Source organism: Pipistrellus kuhlii, unplaced genomic scaffold (assembly GCF_014108245.1).
Source record: "Pipistrellus kuhlii isolate mPipKuh1 unplaced genomic scaffold, mPipKuh1.p scaffold_m20_p_7, whole genome shotgun sequence".
NCBI classification, from domain to species: Eukaryota; Metazoa; Chordata; class Mammalia; order Chiroptera; family Vespertilionidae; genus Pipistrellus; species Pipistrellus kuhlii.
In genome coordinates this window covers 63,362,317-63,382,433 of record NW_023425573.1, presented here as the reverse complement: position 1 = coordinate 63,382,433, position 20,117 = coordinate 63,362,317, and the positions used below count along the sequence as shown (strand labels likewise).

The 20,117-nt window shown below is 34.2% G+C and overlaps 1 protein-coding gene across 1 annotated transcript in view; it reads right to left on the bottom strand.

Annotated features, from left to right (window-relative positions):
* Positions 1-11,707: 11,707 nt before the first annotated feature.
* LRP1B (LDL receptor related protein 1B) overlaps positions 11,708-20,117 on the bottom strand; it is a 1,573,107-nt gene continuing 1,564,697 nt past the window's right edge. The window contains exons 88-91 of the mRNA XM_036421500.2: positions 18,944-19,034; positions 17,885-18,029; positions 15,186-15,284; positions 11,708-13,593 (exon numbers count right to left, since the gene is read on the bottom strand). Of these exons, the coding sequence (XP_036277393.2) occupies positions 13,453-13,593; positions 15,186-15,284; positions 17,885-18,029; positions 18,944-19,034 (476 nt within the window). The 3' untranslated portion in view covers positions 11,708-13,452. The remainder of the gene's footprint in view (positions 13,594-15,185; positions 15,285-17,884; positions 18,030-18,943; positions 19,035-20,117) is intronic.

The window sequence follows — 20,117 nt, the reverse complement described above, 5'->3', positions numbered from 1 at the left end:
TCAGGTCAGCAGAATGTGCCGTAGAATTTTTGTAATTAGTGTATATTTGCTATGAGATGAAAATAGTTGAAAATTGCCGTCCTGAGGTATTGCATGTCTCTTTTGAAAACCATCATAGGTTAGGCCACATTTCAATCTAATAAGGTGGATTAGATACATTAGACATTGAACATGCCTTCTGAAATTTGGAACATATTCCACGAACGTGTTCCTGAATATATGAACATAGAACATATTAAATTCTTGAAATGCTTCCCTGAATAATTGAAAATAGCTATTTTATCTAACCACAGTTTACACATGTTTACATATCAATATATGCTCCCTGAGTAAAAAACCCCACATACCATGAAATGAGTTACTCTGAGATTTTTTAAGTAGAAGCCATTTTTAAATTTCATATATTTTTATTGATTTCAGAAAGGAAGGGAGAGGGAGAGAGATAGGAACATCATTGATGAGAGAGAATCATTGATTGGCTGCATCCTGCACCCCTTCTATTGGGGATTGAGCCTGCAACCCAGGCATATGCCCTTGACCAGAATCAACCCTGGGAACCTTCAATCTGCAGGCCAATGCTCTATCCACTGAGCCAAACCAACTTGGGCACTTGGAGGATTTTTCAGACTAAAAAATATTCTTTTTTTTTTTAAATATATTTCACTGATTTTTTCAGAGATGCAGAGAGAGGGATAGAGAGTTAGAAACATCAATGAGAGAGAATCATCGATCAGCTGCCTCTTGCACATCTCCTACTGGGGATGTGCCCGCAACCAAGGTACATGCCCTTGACCAGAATCGAACCTGGGACCCTTCAGTCCGCAGGCTGACGCTCTATCCATTGAGCCAAACCGGTTTCGGTTAAAAAATATTCTTAAAAAGAGCTAAAATGGTATCAGAAGCATTGTGTTGTACTGTTTGAGCATGATTCTGATGGCATGGAGTTGATTTTTAGAAGGAGCCACTGTCACATAATTCCAGAGACAAAATTAAGATTTCAGACAATTACTGAACTGATGCTCTATGATGTCAGACTCATTATTGTATTCACAAACACAGGTGGAAGAAAGCAATTTTAAATTCAGTTATATTATACATATATCACAAATACACCTTAATATTAACACAAAATGAAAAAGATACAGCAGTAGACTTAGATTTGTTCCATATAGATAGAACTTTAAAAACAAAGGCTCTGTTAATCACCAATTATCATCATTAATTGTAGTTAATGAATGTGTAATTCAAAGTGATAGAGAAAAGAAGGATTGGGTATTCTATTGACAACATATGTTACTGGTATTGTTCGACATAATGGCCTCGAGTCTGAAATTCTTCATCTTCTTGTGCAGGGCTTGGTATTTCACAATTTTAAATACAATTTTCCCAATGCTTTTGTTATGGAATTTATACAAAAATTAATATTTTTTGTTGAAATCCATATTAGAAGAGGAATTGTATGTGGCACTTCCCTGTTGTCACACAGTAAACTGGCCACATCAATAAACGTTCCCTTGTCTGCCAGAACGTCTGGGATGGGAAACTGGCACATCATAAATCCAGTTGCACGAAAGTGGTTTTTGTAAAGAAGAAATGACACACACTTAACTAGGTCTTGTTGCAATCTTCAAGCTGTCATCTCTGTCTCAGATACAGCCATCTACGGGAGCGGAGTGGCCCTGTTGTTCTCCATCGTGTTATAACAATACCACGGAAATATGCAGGAGATTTAGCATTTTAAGTGTAGGCACTTTCATCAACTTCTCTTTAGTTTATGACTTAATGCATGAACCCCCTTTTATTAATACAACTAGTGAGGATAAATAAAATTATCCCACATTTTAAGAATAGAAACCACATAAGGAAGGAAACTATGCTATATATATGTAAAGGTTCTTTTCTAAGGCTCAGAAGGCTTTTACCCATAGGTTAATATAAAGAAACAATATAGTTTGAAATTCATAAAAACAAACAAACAACAACAAAACAAAACAAGACAAAAACAAACAAACAAACAAAAAAAAACAGTTGCCCTAACCTGTTTGGCTCTGTGGATAGAGAATCATTCTGCAGAGTGAATGGTCCCAGGTTCGATTCCAGTCAAGGGCACTTACCTTGGTTGAGGGCAAATCCCCAGTAGGGGATATGCAGGAGGCAGCTGATCGATATTTCTCTCTCATCAATGTTTCTAACTCTCTATCCTTCTGTGTAAAAAAATCAGTAAAATAAGTTTTTGAGAAAGAAAAACAGAATTATCTAATAAAAATGCCTTTTGGATTTTAAAAAAATATAATAATTGAGGTAAAAGTGATGTGATTATATTAATAGCTTATTGAAGAATTCATTGAAGAAGGAAGGATACAATTTATTATAAAATGTTTTGAGCTGAATGAGTTATAAGCTTCCCTATTGGGATAATTCAATAACTCACAGATACCATAAATCTCTTAATTTGAAGTGCATCGTCAATTTTATGACAAAATTAACCCAATACCATCAAATCAACAGGCAAATCTTAACACCTTTTTTTTTTTTTTTTTTTTTTAGACCTTTCTACTTGATATTTGACGGGGTCCACAAATAATGTTGACAGTTCACTAGGCTTTAACTTTGAGCCTTCTACAGATAATAGGATCCTAGGATCAGCAGGGACTTGATCACAGCTAGTGCCCTGTGGGTGGTGAGTAAGCAGCACTGTGATATATAGACCTTTCCTTACCATATGAGATCATCCTTGATGTCTTCCCTCTAACAGGGGAAGATTACTTTCAGCTCTCTGCTTGCAGTGTTCTGATAACCTGGCATAGTTAATTACAAATGAGAGTCAAGTGACTTCTACAGAGCATGCATTTTAATTAGCTGTCAAATGAAGAGGGAGGCTGTTTGTCTAAATTTTCTTTCTTTGTACTAATTAATTGGGAGTCAAGGGTCAGGATCTTGTCTTGCAAAGTCCATTGAAGAAATTAATTTCAAATATTTACATACATCTGCTTACAAGCATGGGATTCAGTGTTCATTTTACATTATAATATAGGCCAAAAAATGCATTTATACTGATGTGCAGGCAGGCATCATGCGGCAAGAAATAATGATGGTAAGTTAAATATTAAAAAAAATATTTGTTTTCTCTTGCAATCTTTAAGGTAAAGTGTATTTTAAAACTCATTCAGCAGGCAGGAGAGAAATCTGTAGGCAATAATTATATCTTAACTGAATTTAAGCAGAAATTATATTAAAAATAAAGGGGCACATAATTCAAGATTTGACATTTTGAGAAAATAAATGGAATGTAGAATGGAGGCAGTATGAATATTCCCTAATACGTTTGTGTTTAATTATTTAAAATTAAAAGCCTTGGGCAAAAACTCTTGCAGTTTTAAACTTTGCCTTGTGCCTGAAGTAACAGCACTACCAAAATACCTGGATATATTAGTCTTGCAAATAATTTTAAAATTGATAAAACTATAAATATTTTGTTAGTTTATAAATATTGTATTTGCTATATCTATATTTCCTACACAGTGACACTGTGTGGTTCTGCAAAATGTGAGATGATCAAGGTTCCTAAAGAGAGCGAATGCAGTCCTGGTGCCAACAGTGAACATATATTTCTGTTCTTCTTCATAAAAGAAAACTTGCATCCTCTCTTCTAATGGGGATCAAAAAGAACACATTTGACAGATAAATAGCTGCAAACCAAGTGTCATAGGCTATGCTGATACATTTTTGTAAAGATATCACATCTAGCAAAGTATTACAATTGGCGCTACAAACTAGTTAAGTTCATAATAGCCTCTCATCACCTGCCACCATACATTTACTTATGTGTTTATTTTTTATCAAATGGTTTACGATGGGAACCACCATGACCACATTCTCTAAATCAGTGTTTCCCAAAGTGTGGTATGTGTACCCCCAGGGGTACGGGAAGAGTTTGGTGGGGGTACGCGTTACACTGGAGTTTGGTGGGGATATGCACTGCACCGTGCTTACTTGCACCTAATTCTACTTTCTCATGAGTATGAGGGGTACTCAGCGTTATGAAAATTATAGAAGGGGTACACATATGTCAAAAGATTGGGAAACACTGCTCTAAATCATTAATCTCTGCAATTCCTCAGGGAATGGGTTCTTGCTTCTGATTTACTATTTTGAGCAGAGAGTATTACCGTTCCAGGAACTTTCAATTAACTTATTTTAATCACTTCCCCTCTCCAGATCAGAATGTGCTTGTCAGAGTTCTGCCAAATTCTCAGTGTGCGCATTACATCTGTGTACCGAGGGGCCAGGGAATAACTACTGGGTGTGTCCTTGGCTGCACTAGATCTGCTATAAGACAAAAGTGGGCCAGAGCTTTATTCATTTCTTGGCCTCCACAGTCTTCTACTCAATGAGGCGCATGATGATTTTTAGGGTATTTATTATCTTTATGAACTTATATACTATACCCGAAGTTCTGAGTACAGTGTTTCTTTTTCCTATTGTAAGGTTAAGTCTAGTAATTAGCATAGAATTTTTGGGAACAGGTTGGAGGGATATTTATCCTTTCTCAAGGGCATTTGTTTTCACTTCCAACTATTGGGCTCTGGGTTTGTGAACTGGCTTAGGTTTTTTTTTTGTTTTTTTTTAATTAATTAATTTATTTTTTTTACATATTTTAATGATTTTTTTTGCCCCCCTCCCTCCCTCCCCCATATCCCCTCCCTCCCCATAGTTTTATGTCCATTGGTTGTACTTATATGCATGTATACAAGTCCTTCGGTTGATCTATTATCTCCCCCAGATCCTCCTCTCCTCCCCGCTGTAATTTGACAATCTGCTTGTTGCTTTACTGTCTCTATATCTATCTTTTGGTTCATCAGTTTATAATGCTCTTTATTATCCACAAATGAGTGAGGTCATGTGGTGTTTCTCTTTCATTGATTGGCTTATTTCACTCAGCATGATGTTCTCCAATTCCATCCAGGTTGCTGCAAATGATGAGAATTCCTTCTTCTTTATGGCAGCATAGTATTCCATTGTGTAGATGTACCATAGTTTTTGGATCCAATCATCTGCTGATGGGCACCTAGGCTGTTTCCAAATTCTGGCTATTGTAGATTGTGCTGCTATGAACATAGGTTTTGAAACTGCATCAGCTATCGTGATGTTTATTCCACTGTTGTGGAAAATCTTGTATTTGCTATCTTAAAATTATTTTTTGGTTGAAAAGTCAAGTTGGCTGTCCGTTTATCTTACTACCATAAGCTCCTTAGAGTATGAACATTGCCACAGATCCAAGCACTCTGGTGGCCACTTCAACCTTGCTGTCTATAACAGTAAATATGTTTACCTTCCCTCTATGGAGTAAATGCTGCCACTTAAAGTTTGCCATTCTGAAGTCCTATTATCCCCACTGAAACTAGAGAACCCAGTTTTAGACAACGACTCTCCTATCAAACTCTACATATAGTGGCTTTAATTTGCCCTCTGCCAGTGAATCCCTTATTTCCTTGTGAAGAGAATTCCTATTGGATCTCAGACAAGACATGGTAGGTCCATACACTACATCTTAATATGCAATAGATCTGATTCAACATTTCCACCTACCACTTTGAGCTTTCTGATCAGGTTACTCTGTTAAGACTGTTTAACATCTCTACCTCATTTATTGAGTAATGTAATTTTTTAAACCATACTTTAAAGATTCATCTCAGCAGTACAGATAACTAGTTATATTTGCTCTCACTATCATGTTGAACTACCCTAATATTCTTTTTTGTTGGTCCAGAATCTTCATAATCCATTCCTAAATATGCGCCTGTTTATATTAACCAGGTTTTCCAATTCTTCCTGAAACAAGGACTGTATTTCCCTACTTAAGCTGGTTGAACCCAGATACTGGCCTGAAGACAATGAGATGGGAACAAATGGTGGGTGGGACATGTATCACCTTGCAAGGCATCTGCCTCAGCTGAGGTCTTTACAGCATCTCCAGGAAAAGGCAGGTGGTTTTCCCTTAGCAGGTGGGAAAGAGTTCCTTGTTTTTGTTTTGTTTTTTATTAATCCTCACCCCAGGATATTTTTCCATTGATTTTTTTGGGGAGAATGGAAGAGAGAGGGAAAGACAGAGAGAAACATCAATGTGAGAGAAACACAAAGATTGGTTGCCTCCAGTAACAGCCCTGACCAGGGCCTGGGCTGGGAGGAGCCTGGAACCAAGGTACATGCCCTTGACTGAAATCCAACTCCAGTTCCTTTGGTCTGTAGACTGATTCTCTATCCACTGAGCAAAACTGACTATGGCAGAAAGAGCTCCTTTTGTCAGTCTAGATATTTCAGAGAAATTTGTAAGTTCAAAATTTTTATACTTGTCTACCAAAATATTTCCAATTATCTTTCTATAAGATCACTGACCTCAGATATAAGATAAGTCAAGTCTACTATAATAGTATGTCAGAGTACCTCCTTTGCAGCTCTGTTTCATTTGAAATAAAATCTGGGCCTAATGTTTAGTATTATCTGTCTGAAGCTATAGAAGGTAGGGGTCTCTTTAACTGTTTCCAATTTGGCCTTGACCTATACAGTGCAATTTGAGTTGATTGTAGGCTAACCTGAGCCAGTTATTTTCTTTTTATAAGGCTTAAACAAGCCATCCAACAATACAATACTTAAAATATCATTCACATTATGTTCCAGGACCATTGCAATCATGTAAGCCACTGCTTCATCTTCTACCTGTAAATCATCACACTAGTGAGACTCTTAGAAACAGTGATGTTAGAGTAACCACCACCCATTATCACACCAAAAAAATGGAGTCCTCATTATAGCTGACTGGTAGGTGAATCTGGTTTAGATTTACTTCATGATTCTTTACTTTGAAAGGCCACTTCTTATTTCTAAAAGTAGAGACTGAGACAAGGGCTTTATGAGTTTAGAGTGGGTAGTGATCAAATGAATAGGTGTGGAAAATTAGGATACGTAGAAAAGTCATACATGTAGGTGTTATCAATTTATTACTGCTTGCTTCTCAGAGACCTTCTAAAGAAAGAAAGAATAAAGCAAATGACCAGCTGAGAGATGGAATGGGGCATCTGTGTTGGTTAATGGTGGCTCAATGGTGCATTAACACCTTCATATCTCCAGCCTGCAAGCTTCTGAGTGCCAGGTGGGTTCCTATAGAGGTTCTTATCCTTCCCATAGTCTGTCTCCATATCACTTGTCTTCAGACAAATAATCCAGGTCAAGTAATACAGCTTGAGGAAGGAAGATTTGTAAGACCTGGTTGATATGAGGGAAAGAACAATCCAGGTGGATCATAGAGATGTTTAATATCATGGAAAGGGCATCTAGAGCTAGTCCTTCTGCACTGGCTCAGATGTGCACAGGACAGTAGCAAGAGTGCATCACGGGTCAAATAATGACCCTCAGCACCAATGATGTATGTACCCTAATTTCAGGAGTCCATAAATGTGTTGCTTTACATGACAAAAGGGACTTTTTTTTTTTTTAAAGATATAATTAAGGTTAAGAACCTTAAAATAAGATTATTATGTTATCCTGATTGCTCCACTCTTATCTCATGGGCCCTGAAGCACAAAGATCCTCCCATGGCTAGAGGCAGAGAAGGTCAAAGAAGGATAATTCAGTGAGATTACAAATGTGAAGGAGATACCATTATGGCTCTGAGATGTATGGGCCCACATACTAGGACCAGAGAGATACATCTAGGAGCTAAGGATGGCGCTAGCTGATAGCCAGCAAGAAAACTGGAACCTCACATCTACAACTGCAAGAAATTGTATTGTGCTAGTACCATGAATGAGCCTGGGGGATTGTTTCTTCCCAAAGCTTCCTGATAAGAGTTCAGGTAGCCAACACCATCATTTCAGCCTTGTGGACCTGACACAGAGAATCAAGTTAAGCCAGCTGAACTTGGGACCTAGAGAACCATAAGAGGAAATTCATGTATTATTTTAAGAGGCTAAATGCCTGTTAATTCAGTACAGCAGCAATAAAACCTCACCCAGAGAGAGACTGAGCACAGTGGAGGCCAGGTGTTCTCGCGCTGCAATTGTACAAAACAGGATGCTACAGGGAGACGAGAAAGAGAGGTGGGAAGTGAGGATGCCTAGTGGGAAGCAAGAGGTGTTTAATGAACCTTTAAAAACAACATCTGGGAGGAAGGGATAGGGCTACTAATCTCTGTGGGTGAGTTCAAAGTACTGCAGACTGGCTGTGGAGAGGGGAGAGACCAATGTTCCATCATATTGCACCAAGCATGTTAGTAAGAGTTAAGAAAGAAACTAAAGGATTATTTTATTTTATTTTAATTATTCAGCTTTTACAGAGAGGAAGGGAGAAGGATAGAAAGTTAGAAACATTGATGAGAGAGAAACATCGATCAGCTGCCTCCTGCACACCCCTTACTGGGGATGTGCCCACAACCAAGGTACATGCCCTTGACTGGATTCAAACTAGGGACCCTTGAGTCCGCAGGCTGATGCTCTATCCATTGAGCCAAATTGGTTTCGGTAGAAACTAAAGATTTTAAAAGGCATTTTACAAGAAACCCATGACTTTGTAATTTCAGATTTTCTCTAAGACCCTTAGGAAGGCCAAACATTCGATAAATCAGTAAGACACCCAAGCCATTGAGAGTTTTTAGGTGAAATAGAGCTAAGTAAATCAAACAGACAGACAAACCATTGGTAATCTACCAGTGTTTTCTCTGATGAAATTGAGTTTCTGCTTAGGGAAAAAAAAGAGGAGGAAGAGAGAGAGAGAGAGAGAGAGAGAGAGAGAGAGAGAGAGAGAGAGAGAGAGAGAGAGAGAGAGAGAGAGGAAGAAAGGAAGGAAAGAAGAAGAAAGAAAGAAAGAAAGAAAGAAAGAAAGAAAGAAAGAAAGAAAGAAAGAAGAAAGAAAGAAGAAAAGACATATTTTAAGCATAGAATGTATCAAATAGGTCATCTTTAGTACCAATTTTTCTTTTAATTTTTTTTTTTTTATCACTCTGGATACAAAAAATGATTGGATTCACTAGAAACTACTTTTCAGAATAAATAAGTCACATAAGTATGATATCTATGTGAAAAAGTTAAACCGGAGAACTTATTTCATTTATTTCTCTCTCTCGAGTGGGGGAAACTAGATACATGCACAGTATGGAATAAAGTGCATATACCTGGGACTATGGATATGATGACACAAAAACTTCTTTTTTCCTGAATGAAATTGCTTCCATGTACTTTTAGTTATCTTTATATTTTTCTGGATGAGTTAATGTTCTGGAAATGTTAGCTCATCAATTGATTTGGCAGCAGAATTGAAAAATCAACCATGTTTGGCTCTTTTTGTTGTTCTACTACATTCAAAGTAGACAAAAAAAAATTTGTGTGTTATATATATTACATGGTTGTCATCACAAAGATGTGTTTGAGGTTTTTTTTTTTCCCCTGCAAGCTATAATTAAAGGCTTTTAATTTAAATAATGACTCAAATCTACAATAAATTTAAATAGGTCACCTAATATTGAGAAAGTCATCCTTAAAAACTGACAATAACTAGAATGGGGCATAATGTGAAGAAAACTTCTTTCAACAAATGGTTATCTTTGTTGTGTTCAACTCTGCAGGATTCATAGTCTTTTTCATTTTAATCTTTTTCTTATTAAATTATTATCTGTGTACGTACATATCTTACCATTCCCCCCCATTCATACCCTCCCCAGAGTTTTGTGTCCATTGGTGGTACTTATATGCATGTATACAAGTCCTTCGGTTGATCATTTTAATCTTTTAAGAAAGAGTTGAATCTATAAATAATATTTATAATGTATTTTTGGGGGGACATAAGATTTTACATCCAGTGTCATTATGATGATATGGAGATAAAAGAGGATAAAGAAACATTAGCAATATATACATTTTCTATTTCCTTTATCACATATGCCAATATTCCCTGTTAGGGATTTGGGAATTATGGGTATTTTGTGTTCTATATTAGTTCATTATAACAGCTGTAACATACATTGAGCATTGAATGTCTGCATATTTGAATCATTATAAAAATGGAAAATAACATTCCTAGAAGCAAAGTAAAAGCTTAAATCTCAACCTGAAGAACCAACAAAACAAGCATAATGAACTCAAACACAAAACAAAATATGATCAAGATATAAAATGGCCACAAATAAAACATAATTAGATAAATGAAAATGGCCCAATTTGTATAAAGCCCTATCAGTTTCTAAACAAAACATTTTCCCTTAGTATTAACTTTTTATTACATAAGCAGTTTACTATTAACTCATGTATCATCAGCATTAAAGAATTAAAATCAAAACTTGGGATGTAATGAATTTGATTATGAGGGGGGATATTGACTCAGCTGTTCCTGCTGACTGTCATTTACCAGTGGGAGACAGAACACAGCCCCAGATCATCAGTTCTTAGCAACAATGGTTTTATCCTCCAGAAGACATTTGGCAATGTCTGTGATTGGTTTTGGTTGTTGCAACTCTGAGGGGTGCCAGTAGTAATTAATGGATAGAGGCAAGGAATCCTGCTAAGTATCCTACCCTATAAAGAACAACAAAGAATCACCTGGCTCAAAATATTAGGAGGTTGACGGACCTACCTTTGGATGGAAAGGCATTTGGGTAAGAAGTAGAGTTTACCAAGAACCATTCATTTTTAGAAAATATGTCCGTTGAAGCCTGAATACACATTTTATGGAGTATTTTGGTGATGGCATGCATATAGAATGGTCATGAGTAGAAGGATTATGCACCTTAATTTCCTGCATTTATATAAATTTAGAAATTTGAAATAGGAAGAGGTAGAACAATATAAATAGAATACTTGGGAAAATGTTTTTGTCTTATAAAGACTAAATGCAAAGTAGTTGCAAACAGCTCTGAACTCTGAGGTGGTCTTGAATGAACCAGCCTGAGGTGGTGAAGCATAATGTTGAAAATAAGGCCCATAAAAATGTAAATAGGGCCTGGGGGTTAAGAAAGGCATCCTAAGCTTTCTGGCTTTAACCAGTTCTCTGCTGAGAATAAGATCACAGATGCCTGACCCAGAGTCTTGGTTGGTTTGTTGTATGTCACAAATGATTTGCTAGATAGGTATACTAATGTTAGTTGTATCAAGGTCATTCCAATATGTGAGCTCTGTTTCTTTCAAATAATAATGTTAGTTACAGTCATAAAGCTCTAATATAAAAAGGCTTCTTCAGATACATAACTCAGTGGCAGCACCAGTAAGTCAGACCCTCATGTGCATTTCTAGTCTGATACTCCAAGTGGGTACACCAATAACCATTCCACTTACCAATAAATGTCCAAACAACATCTAATGGAATCTGAGTGTTCCATAAAGTTCACTTTTTAGAATGGGAAGGTCACTGAGAGCTTTGGCTTATTTCAATATGATTGTCATTGTGTATGTAACCCATCTTTGAAACACGAAGTCTTAGATGAGCAGTATAAGACAGGAGGAAAGGAAAAAGTAAGGGAAATGTTTCTGATTCAAGAAGAAGGATAGTGACTTCTCTACTGTGCTTTTAAAGGTGTAATAAAATTAATCTTACCCCAGAGAATATGTTCTAACGATATAATAAACATTATGTTTCCTGTTTACTAATATAATTTTCTAGGAACATTAATCTCCAAAAAGAGATAGGAATTTTCTTATTTTTAAAAACTACCCAACACACATACTTAAATATGTAGAATTTCATTTAAATAAGTCAGTCAACAATTTTTTTATAAAGTATTTAACACTTCATTGTAGAAACATAGGCAAAATGACTATTATAACCAAAATGAAAAATACTGTTCAATTTAAAAAATGTACTTAAACAAGAACCTGAAAAAGTTTATGATATGCATAACATTGTTCAAGCAAAATTGCACTAGTATTACATAAATCAATAGTTTATAAAGGCCTCCATATGGCAAAGTTTAGAAATAGGTAGTATGCATGCACATAGTACAACAAAAAGTCTCTTTATAAAACAGCAGTGTTTTTTTTTAATGCTTGTACAAAGGGATAAGAGCAACCACAAACATATTTCATCTGTTAGGTTAATACATTATGACAGCTAAAAGTCAGTCATGTCTATCAGAGGAACAAAAAGCCCTCCATACCTTGTGAATAAATCTTTTTGTGCCTTTAAAGATATTTGTATAAAAATGCTATCCTTTTTTTTTAATACAACTTAAATAAATTGTACTTGTTTCAATTAAAAATTGAAAACAAAGAAACAAGTGAATGGGGTCCATGTGTTTGTGCATAACAAAAAAGAAACCAGGGTACCAGGGAAACTGGTCAGCATTTATTCCCTCCACCTTCGATTATGGACAGATAATTAATTATCCTATACCTGGGCAAGTCCCTTAAGAATATATTTTTGATAGGGAAAATAATGAATTAGTCATACTGTATATTGAAAATATTTATCAATTACTCTATACCATAATGGCTGTTTTGCTTCTTCTTTTTGACCTAGAAAAGAAAATGCATTCACATAATTGAAGTTCTGTCATCAATTTGTGTGCTTATATATGATTCTTTAGTGTTCTGTGTGGTAAGGGGTTGGGTAACGCTTCCACAAACTGCACATGATTGGGAAGAAATTTCTTAGTTGTGAGCAACCAATACCCTTTGTGCTCTAGGCTGGCTATTTGCCTCAGGACTGAGGGAGAACAAAAGGTCTTATCACATAGCAATGTGTTTTTTTCACTTTGGGTTATATTTTTGCTATGTTCTACCACCTAAATATAACTATTGGTTGCAGGGTGTATATGTTTAGTATATCTTATATAGTTGACTACATTTTGGAAAATGTAGTCACATGTATTCATGCAAATTATTCATTTTATATATTTTCCAAGAGTTTCCTCAGAATTCTCATCTATCACTTGGCAATCTAAGGCTAATTTCAAAGCAGGAGATGCTGAACTTGTGAGGGCTATATATTTTCAGAAGTAGGAATCAATCTTAATAGGCGCAAAGAAGAGAGTTGACCTTTCAATCATTCTTTTACCAATTGAAACATAAAAGTAAAATGACATTGTATTACAGCTTTCAGATCATATAATGAAATAGTGTAGAGACTCACTCTGTGGATTAAGTAGAACCAAAAAAGTTCATATAAAATAGATTGCTCATATTCACACTACAAAGGAATATGTTGTTTTTAATTTTAACAAATTTAAAGGGGTGTCAAATCAGCAGCATTTTTGTAAATTGTACTGTAGTGCAGTTCTTGTGTCATAAAAATACCATACAAATGGTCAATCAATGGTCATCAGCAGAAAATAAAACTCAGAAAAACAATTAACCAGGGAAAAGATAAAGAAAGAGGTAATGCTGATGCCAAAACAAATATAATACTGTTGGAACATACAAAAGTAATCCTTATATTTTATACATTTTTACAGTATATAAAAGGCATCGCTGATTATGCCACTGTCTCTCTTATTCCAATCTCTATTTTCTTTGGAAGCAGTTCTTTCCTTTCGTCAACACTTCCTAAGGAGTTTCGACAATTTGGCCCATCCATGTATAATTTTGCATACACTGGATTGGAGTAATTTGTTGGCTGAAGGAGAGAAAAAAACAGGTTAAGTATAATTTTATTATTAGTATTCACCACATTAATTAGCTATGATTTCAATGTAATTTAATTTGTGTGTATAGGCTTTTGTTGACATTTGCATGGTATTAGATAAAATCACAATTGCATGTTTTACAGGTAACTTGTGAAAATGGGAGCATTGACATAAATATTAAAGTTCCAGAGAAATCATTGTGAACTCTATATTCACTGAGATTTTATTTAAAAGCATAAAAATGAAACTAATGTGTTATTTCTAGTCCATATGCTTTCCCTCCTTATTGCTGCTGCAGCAGCAGGAAAAATGTGTTTACAGAAAGTCATCTAATTGCTCAGTGCTGATAATTTTTCAATATGAAGTTAAATGCAAGAAAACAAAGAAAAATAAAAATATGATACATTGGTGGAGTAGATTTTAAAATAAAGACAATATTTTTACTTCAAACAGTCTCTATGTACTTATCACTGGAAATATTTTGTCGTCTTTCAAGGAATTGAGGAGTACCTAGTCATCTTAGGTTGCACAGTTATTTAGAGCATGTTGAAGTAGAATTGAAACATGCAGAAATGGCTGAAACCGGTTTGGCTCAGTGGTAGAGCATCGGTCTGCGGACTGAAAGGTCCCAGGTTCGATTCTGGTCAGGGGCATGTATGTTGGTTGCGGGCACATCCCCGTTAGTGGGTTTGCAAGAGGCAGCTTGTTGATGTTTCTCTCTCATCGACGTTTCTAGCTCTCTATCTCTCTCCCTTCCTCTCGTAAAAAAAAAAAAAATCAATAAAATATATTTAAAAAAAAGAAACATGCAGAAATGATCCCTTTCGTTTGAAAAAAGATATACAAATGTTCTTATTTTACTAATTGCAATTTAACAACTAAAACTAATAGTTTTTTAGTTTTTTCTATTTGTTTCCTTTGTCTTTCCAAAAGCAGAACATTACATCCTAGTTACAACAAAGAAACATTATAATATTGGAGCCATGCAATTGACAAAAATGATAAAAAATTATAATGAAAAACAATTGATGAGAGACTTGATACTCTTATTTTTCCTTCTTCTAACATAAACTACATGACTTTAGACAAACTACTTTTCTCTAAAAGCTAGCTACTTAATTAAAGAAAAATAATGTCTTTATTAGACAATTTCTGATTTCTCAATATGAGGCCTTGTTGGTAGTATATTTTTATTTAATTGGATATCAACTTTGTACATATGAATAAACTATCTTAAAATATATAAATATTTGTTTAGATTATTCAGTTTAAATTTCTAGCTAGAGATTTCTAAGAATAGCAAAGACTCATGTTTATTATTAAAGTTCTATAACATGTTCAAACTCAGCATAAAAAATATATTTCTACTTAATATCTTGCCTGAAATGATAATATGTATTACATGTAATCTTTCCTAGGCAGGATACATAACATAAGCCCCAATTTTAATGCTGCTTTCAAATCTCTTGGTTAATGAAAAACTCAATTAAGGGCAAACCCCTACCCAAATCTAGTAATAGCCTTTGATAATGAGAGGTTCTGTGATGGAATGGATATGAAATAATGAATGTGCTTCTCTCACCCCAGCAGTTAGTGGTCCTTTCAAATCAGAGTTTAAGTAGATGGGTGGCGCTGTGTGTGGAAGCTTGAAAGCACTGGACACGCCCCCTATATACCTGCCCTGTACGCAAACAGAGAATTTTAGTTTCTCATCTAATAATGGAACTCTTTTCATTGACATAAACTCATGTTAAGTCATACAAATAACATAAAAATATTCATTAACCCTGGGGCATGAACAATATACTCATGATACCTTTAATACTTTAAGGACTATTGCTATTAAATAGTTGATCAGTAGGTTGACATTTCTATTATGTTCAGATTAATTTAATTTTATCCTCTGCAATGAAATCACATCTTTGCTAACAACTCTGTGAAAAATACACCAGCCTCCCTCACTTCAGGTTTGGTCAGTTGGAAAGTTTCTGACAGTAGCCCATTCTGGACACTCAAACATCTGACATCTTCTAATTAAAAACTGAACACAACTGCATATGTTTACAGAAAAAATATAAATTTAATATATCATAAAACAAACATCTATATTTTTAGATTTCTGTTAGTCTAAAGCAGATTAACTAGTAATTAAATTGGCTCACTAAGTCTTCATATAAGAGTACTTCATGATACTTCTTGGAGGCTAAGGGTAGAATTAGCCAATCTGATGCACTCATACGCATAATAGAGTATTTATTGGTGACCCTCAAGGAAAAATAAAAAACTAAATGAAAATTTTAAGAATATGAAAATTTTAATGAATATACCTATTTTAAAAATCTTAACTAGCAATTCTTAACAATGAATGATCACAAAATTTGGGAAAGGTCAAGGGTGTCAGGAAAACAATCTAAGGATTGAATGAATTTTGAGATAAAATCGGTAAATACTAATTTCCCTTTTTTGAACTCTTCAAACTATTCTGTGGTTGCCTCTATAGGCAAGTCTTTTAAAAATAACTTCACTAACTATTTCATTTCTTTTGATTATAAGGTATTATTAAGTAGAAATTTTATCTATTTTAGAACAATAAGAATGATTTCTACCAAAATCTTCTTTATGTAATACAATTTATATATATATTTGGGTACCTCATAAATATGTCAAAGCATTGTAACAATGTGAGTACTGTGAAAAACATTTTATCCTTAAGGTTCTTCCATGCTGCTGGCTCTCTGATTTTCAAAATTGCTTATCTGTATTAGGACTACCTATTATCTGCAGCTTTTAGGTGACAATTCATATTTATATTTCAAACATCACGAGACAGCTAGAATCAACCATCTAGACACATTTAGTATAATTTTGGTCAACCAGTCAGCAAATTGGTAAATAAATATTTATTGAATGTTATGTCCTAAGTATATTAAAAGATATTTGAGGGGCACTGAAGCATAGTTTTAACTTCCTACAGTAAATATGTAAACATTTTTAAATGGAATACTAAGAAGCTAGTTTCCTTAAGTGTTCAAAATTGGCTTAGTTCTATCACAAGATATAAAAATAATGGGAAAAATGAGAATTTTCCTTCTTATAAAAAGTATGCTTTAATATGTCCTCAGTGGCTCATATTATATTTACAGGTACCATATTTTAATTTCTAAGAAAAATTAAAAGAATATGAGAAATCCATTATTTATGATGTCTTTCTCCTTTGAAGATAAATTATCAAATAACAATGTTCTCGGTGTATATACTCTTTAAATTTGAGGTAGCAAACAGTGAAACTTAAATTATAAGGATTTATTCATGAACAATTTCAAATGTAGGAGTTGGTTACTTACCTAATAATTAATACTAACTATAAAATTATTCTTAATTAGGAACAATAACTTTAATACCCTTGGATTCAGAACTAGATTAAATGTATGGGACTTAATTCAACTTCTTTGAGAATAACTGTTGCTATGAATATAAAACCATTTGGACACAAATTGATCACTGTGATTATTTGTAATACAAAGATATATTTTATACATAGTACCTTTATATATCAGAAAATACATATTCAACAAATTAATGGATAAGCTAAGAAAATGATATCCATAATATAAAATTTATGTTCTTAATTCATAGTAAAATATCCTATAATTATTATAAAAATATTCAGATAATACAGTGAAGTGAATATTTGCAAGTTTATCTGGATATTTCTCTTAAAAGGTGCCAGTAGGAACATCCAATAATAAAAGCTTACAGAAACTTAAAAAAGCCCCTGTAGCTTTTTAGACTATATAGATCAGTGAAATGTCTCAAAATACATTACAGTTAGAAAAATAGTTTTCAAAAGTGATTTGATTATAAACAAATCCATGAACAATATTTACATGAGTCTGCAATTAAACACTATTAGAAATAAAGTACTTATTTTGACAATAAAGTACTGTATGTTTATTATTAAAAGTACTTCAGACAGTACTTTTACATTGGTCTGTATATTTAGATGTGCTGGTACCTCAACACATTTGAATGAAAGATGCTATTTTAAGTAAACTATACATGTTTCTAAATTAAGTGAATAAATAAGTACGCATTTTCCAAAACATGTTGTACTAATTTCATGCTTCAGTGAATGCAGTTCACAATCCTGTTTTTTTCTTTAGAAGCGACAATAGCATTTAGTGCATCCTAAACTTTGTTCAGAAAAAAAGAAACACTGTTGAAATTTAGAACCATTTTGCAGAGCTAAGGAGTGTCCGTGGCCATTGCCCATCATCTTACCTTTGTTGGATCTATCATAAAACCGGGATCTAAAAGACCTCCATCGTTGTGATCATGATCCATCTCATACATGTTGTAAGATGGATTGCCAATTTCTACGTTTATTCCTCCATTGATAATAGGTTGTCTTCTAATAGTTTTTGTCCTAGAATATGCAAACTTTGTTTAAGTATGAGTTTAAATATCATAATCATGGTATGTGAAACTATCATATTTATAGATTTATTGAATTATCTTAATATAACTAATGGTAAGTTCATAAAAATGCATTCAAAATCAAGTCACAGAGGAACAAAAATAACAATGTGATGTTATTTTTTCAAATTATTTAGATTATTATTATTTTAGTCAGATTGAATAATAAAAAATGCCCTGAAACATATTCCTCCTAAATACCTAGTTCCACATTAGTTGAAACTAAATATTCATGAATCAAATTTTTTTTAAATTCTAGTTTTTTCCTTTTTAATGAAAATCATCCCTTTAAAAATTGATAAAAATTTTAAAATCAATTGTCTTCACCTCCCCAAATCCTCTTTTATATAATTCAAAAACTGCCTCACACACTCTTGGCTTGTGTTGATAACCACAGACAACCCACTCCTTATGGATATTTATAACTGCATATTCATCTATATTAAAATGACACTTCCAGTAACATATCAAATAAACAAATGGACCATTTCTGATATATAATGCATATTCAGTATCATTGTATTTACATTACTAATCTTTCATAATATAATATGATCCTTTTCAAAGACTCTTGAGTTTTCAAGGAAAAACTACCACATATGTAAAATCTACTAAAGTTTTAATTAATATTTCCCCTTGTTAGTTTTATTAGAATATATGATTAGAGATGTTTCATCAACATTACATGGGAGAAGGGTTGTCTGAATTATAATCACTGGAAATGAAATAAAGGGATAAAATTGTTTTAAAACAGAATTTTAGTTAAAATAATTTATATTTTAATGAACCAAAAAATTATCCATGTTTCAGTAACTATTTGTGCAATGTATTTATGAGCTGCTGGACTAGAACATCGCATCGTACCTTTTTTTTCGTTTACAAAGCACTAACCCAATTACCAAGGTGGTTACCAAAGTCACCAGGAGCACCAGCGGCACGATGATGGCAATGCTCCCTGAAAGAGAAATGAGTAAGTCCATAAACACAAAAATAAAATAACGATTGATATAATTGAACACTTTATTACACCTAATCATTTGACCATTGACGTAAAGTAAAAGTAAAGCCCAGGCGAACTACCTATAGTCCTAGTTCGGAAGTACACTATGAAACATCACTCTCCTATTAAATACTGGATCTACTGGAAATGTTTCCTCAGCTATCGTTCACTTGTACGTTGCAGTTAAATATCTTCCTGTTGGAAATGCCTAATCACAGCACGCATATTACTTGCAATGGTGTACATAAATGCTGGTAACTCCTTGTAAATTATTTATTTGCACAATTTTACTGGCCATACTACCACCCTTCGTTTTGTTCCTCTATCTATAAATACTCTGGCCAGGAGTACATGTGCCAAATCAGATGGAAGCCTGGCAAAACAAAAGGGACCTCAGTGTTAAAATTGGATGGATACAGGCTTAGTATCAGTTCCACAACTTATGCAAAGTGAGACCTTAAATGGGTAATTTAAAATCTGAGGTTTGACACATTGAATATTATTTAGCCATTGAAATATCAAATGATATATAAAAGTATTTTAAAATATGATATTAAACATAAAGTCAATTTAAAAAATGTTTTTGTGGCTTATGCTCTTCATCTATAAAACAGAGACAAGAAGACCTACACAAGGTCTGTTAGCTTAATTCAACAAAATAGGGGACAAGGGGGAATTTTCTTCCTCAAGTTCCAGAATGGTTTTAATTGAACATATCTGGGAGATCTGGCTTATGTTGCAAATTTGTCTTAGAGTGGAAAGAAGGAAGGTGGGGTGTGGGGGAAAGGGAATGCATGAGTGAGAGCTAGAGAAAGAGAGAAATTGAAAAATCAATGTGAGATACACATGGATTGATTGCATCTTGACCAGGGTAGGGATCAAACCTGCAAGGTATGGGCCCTTGCCTGGGAACTGAACCTGCCACCCTTCTGTATGCAGGCCGAGGCTCTAGAAACACCGACAGTGGCCAGAGCAATGTGCCATTCGTCATGTACTAACAAGAATGATCTTAGGTTGTATCACTGATCTACAAGCTGG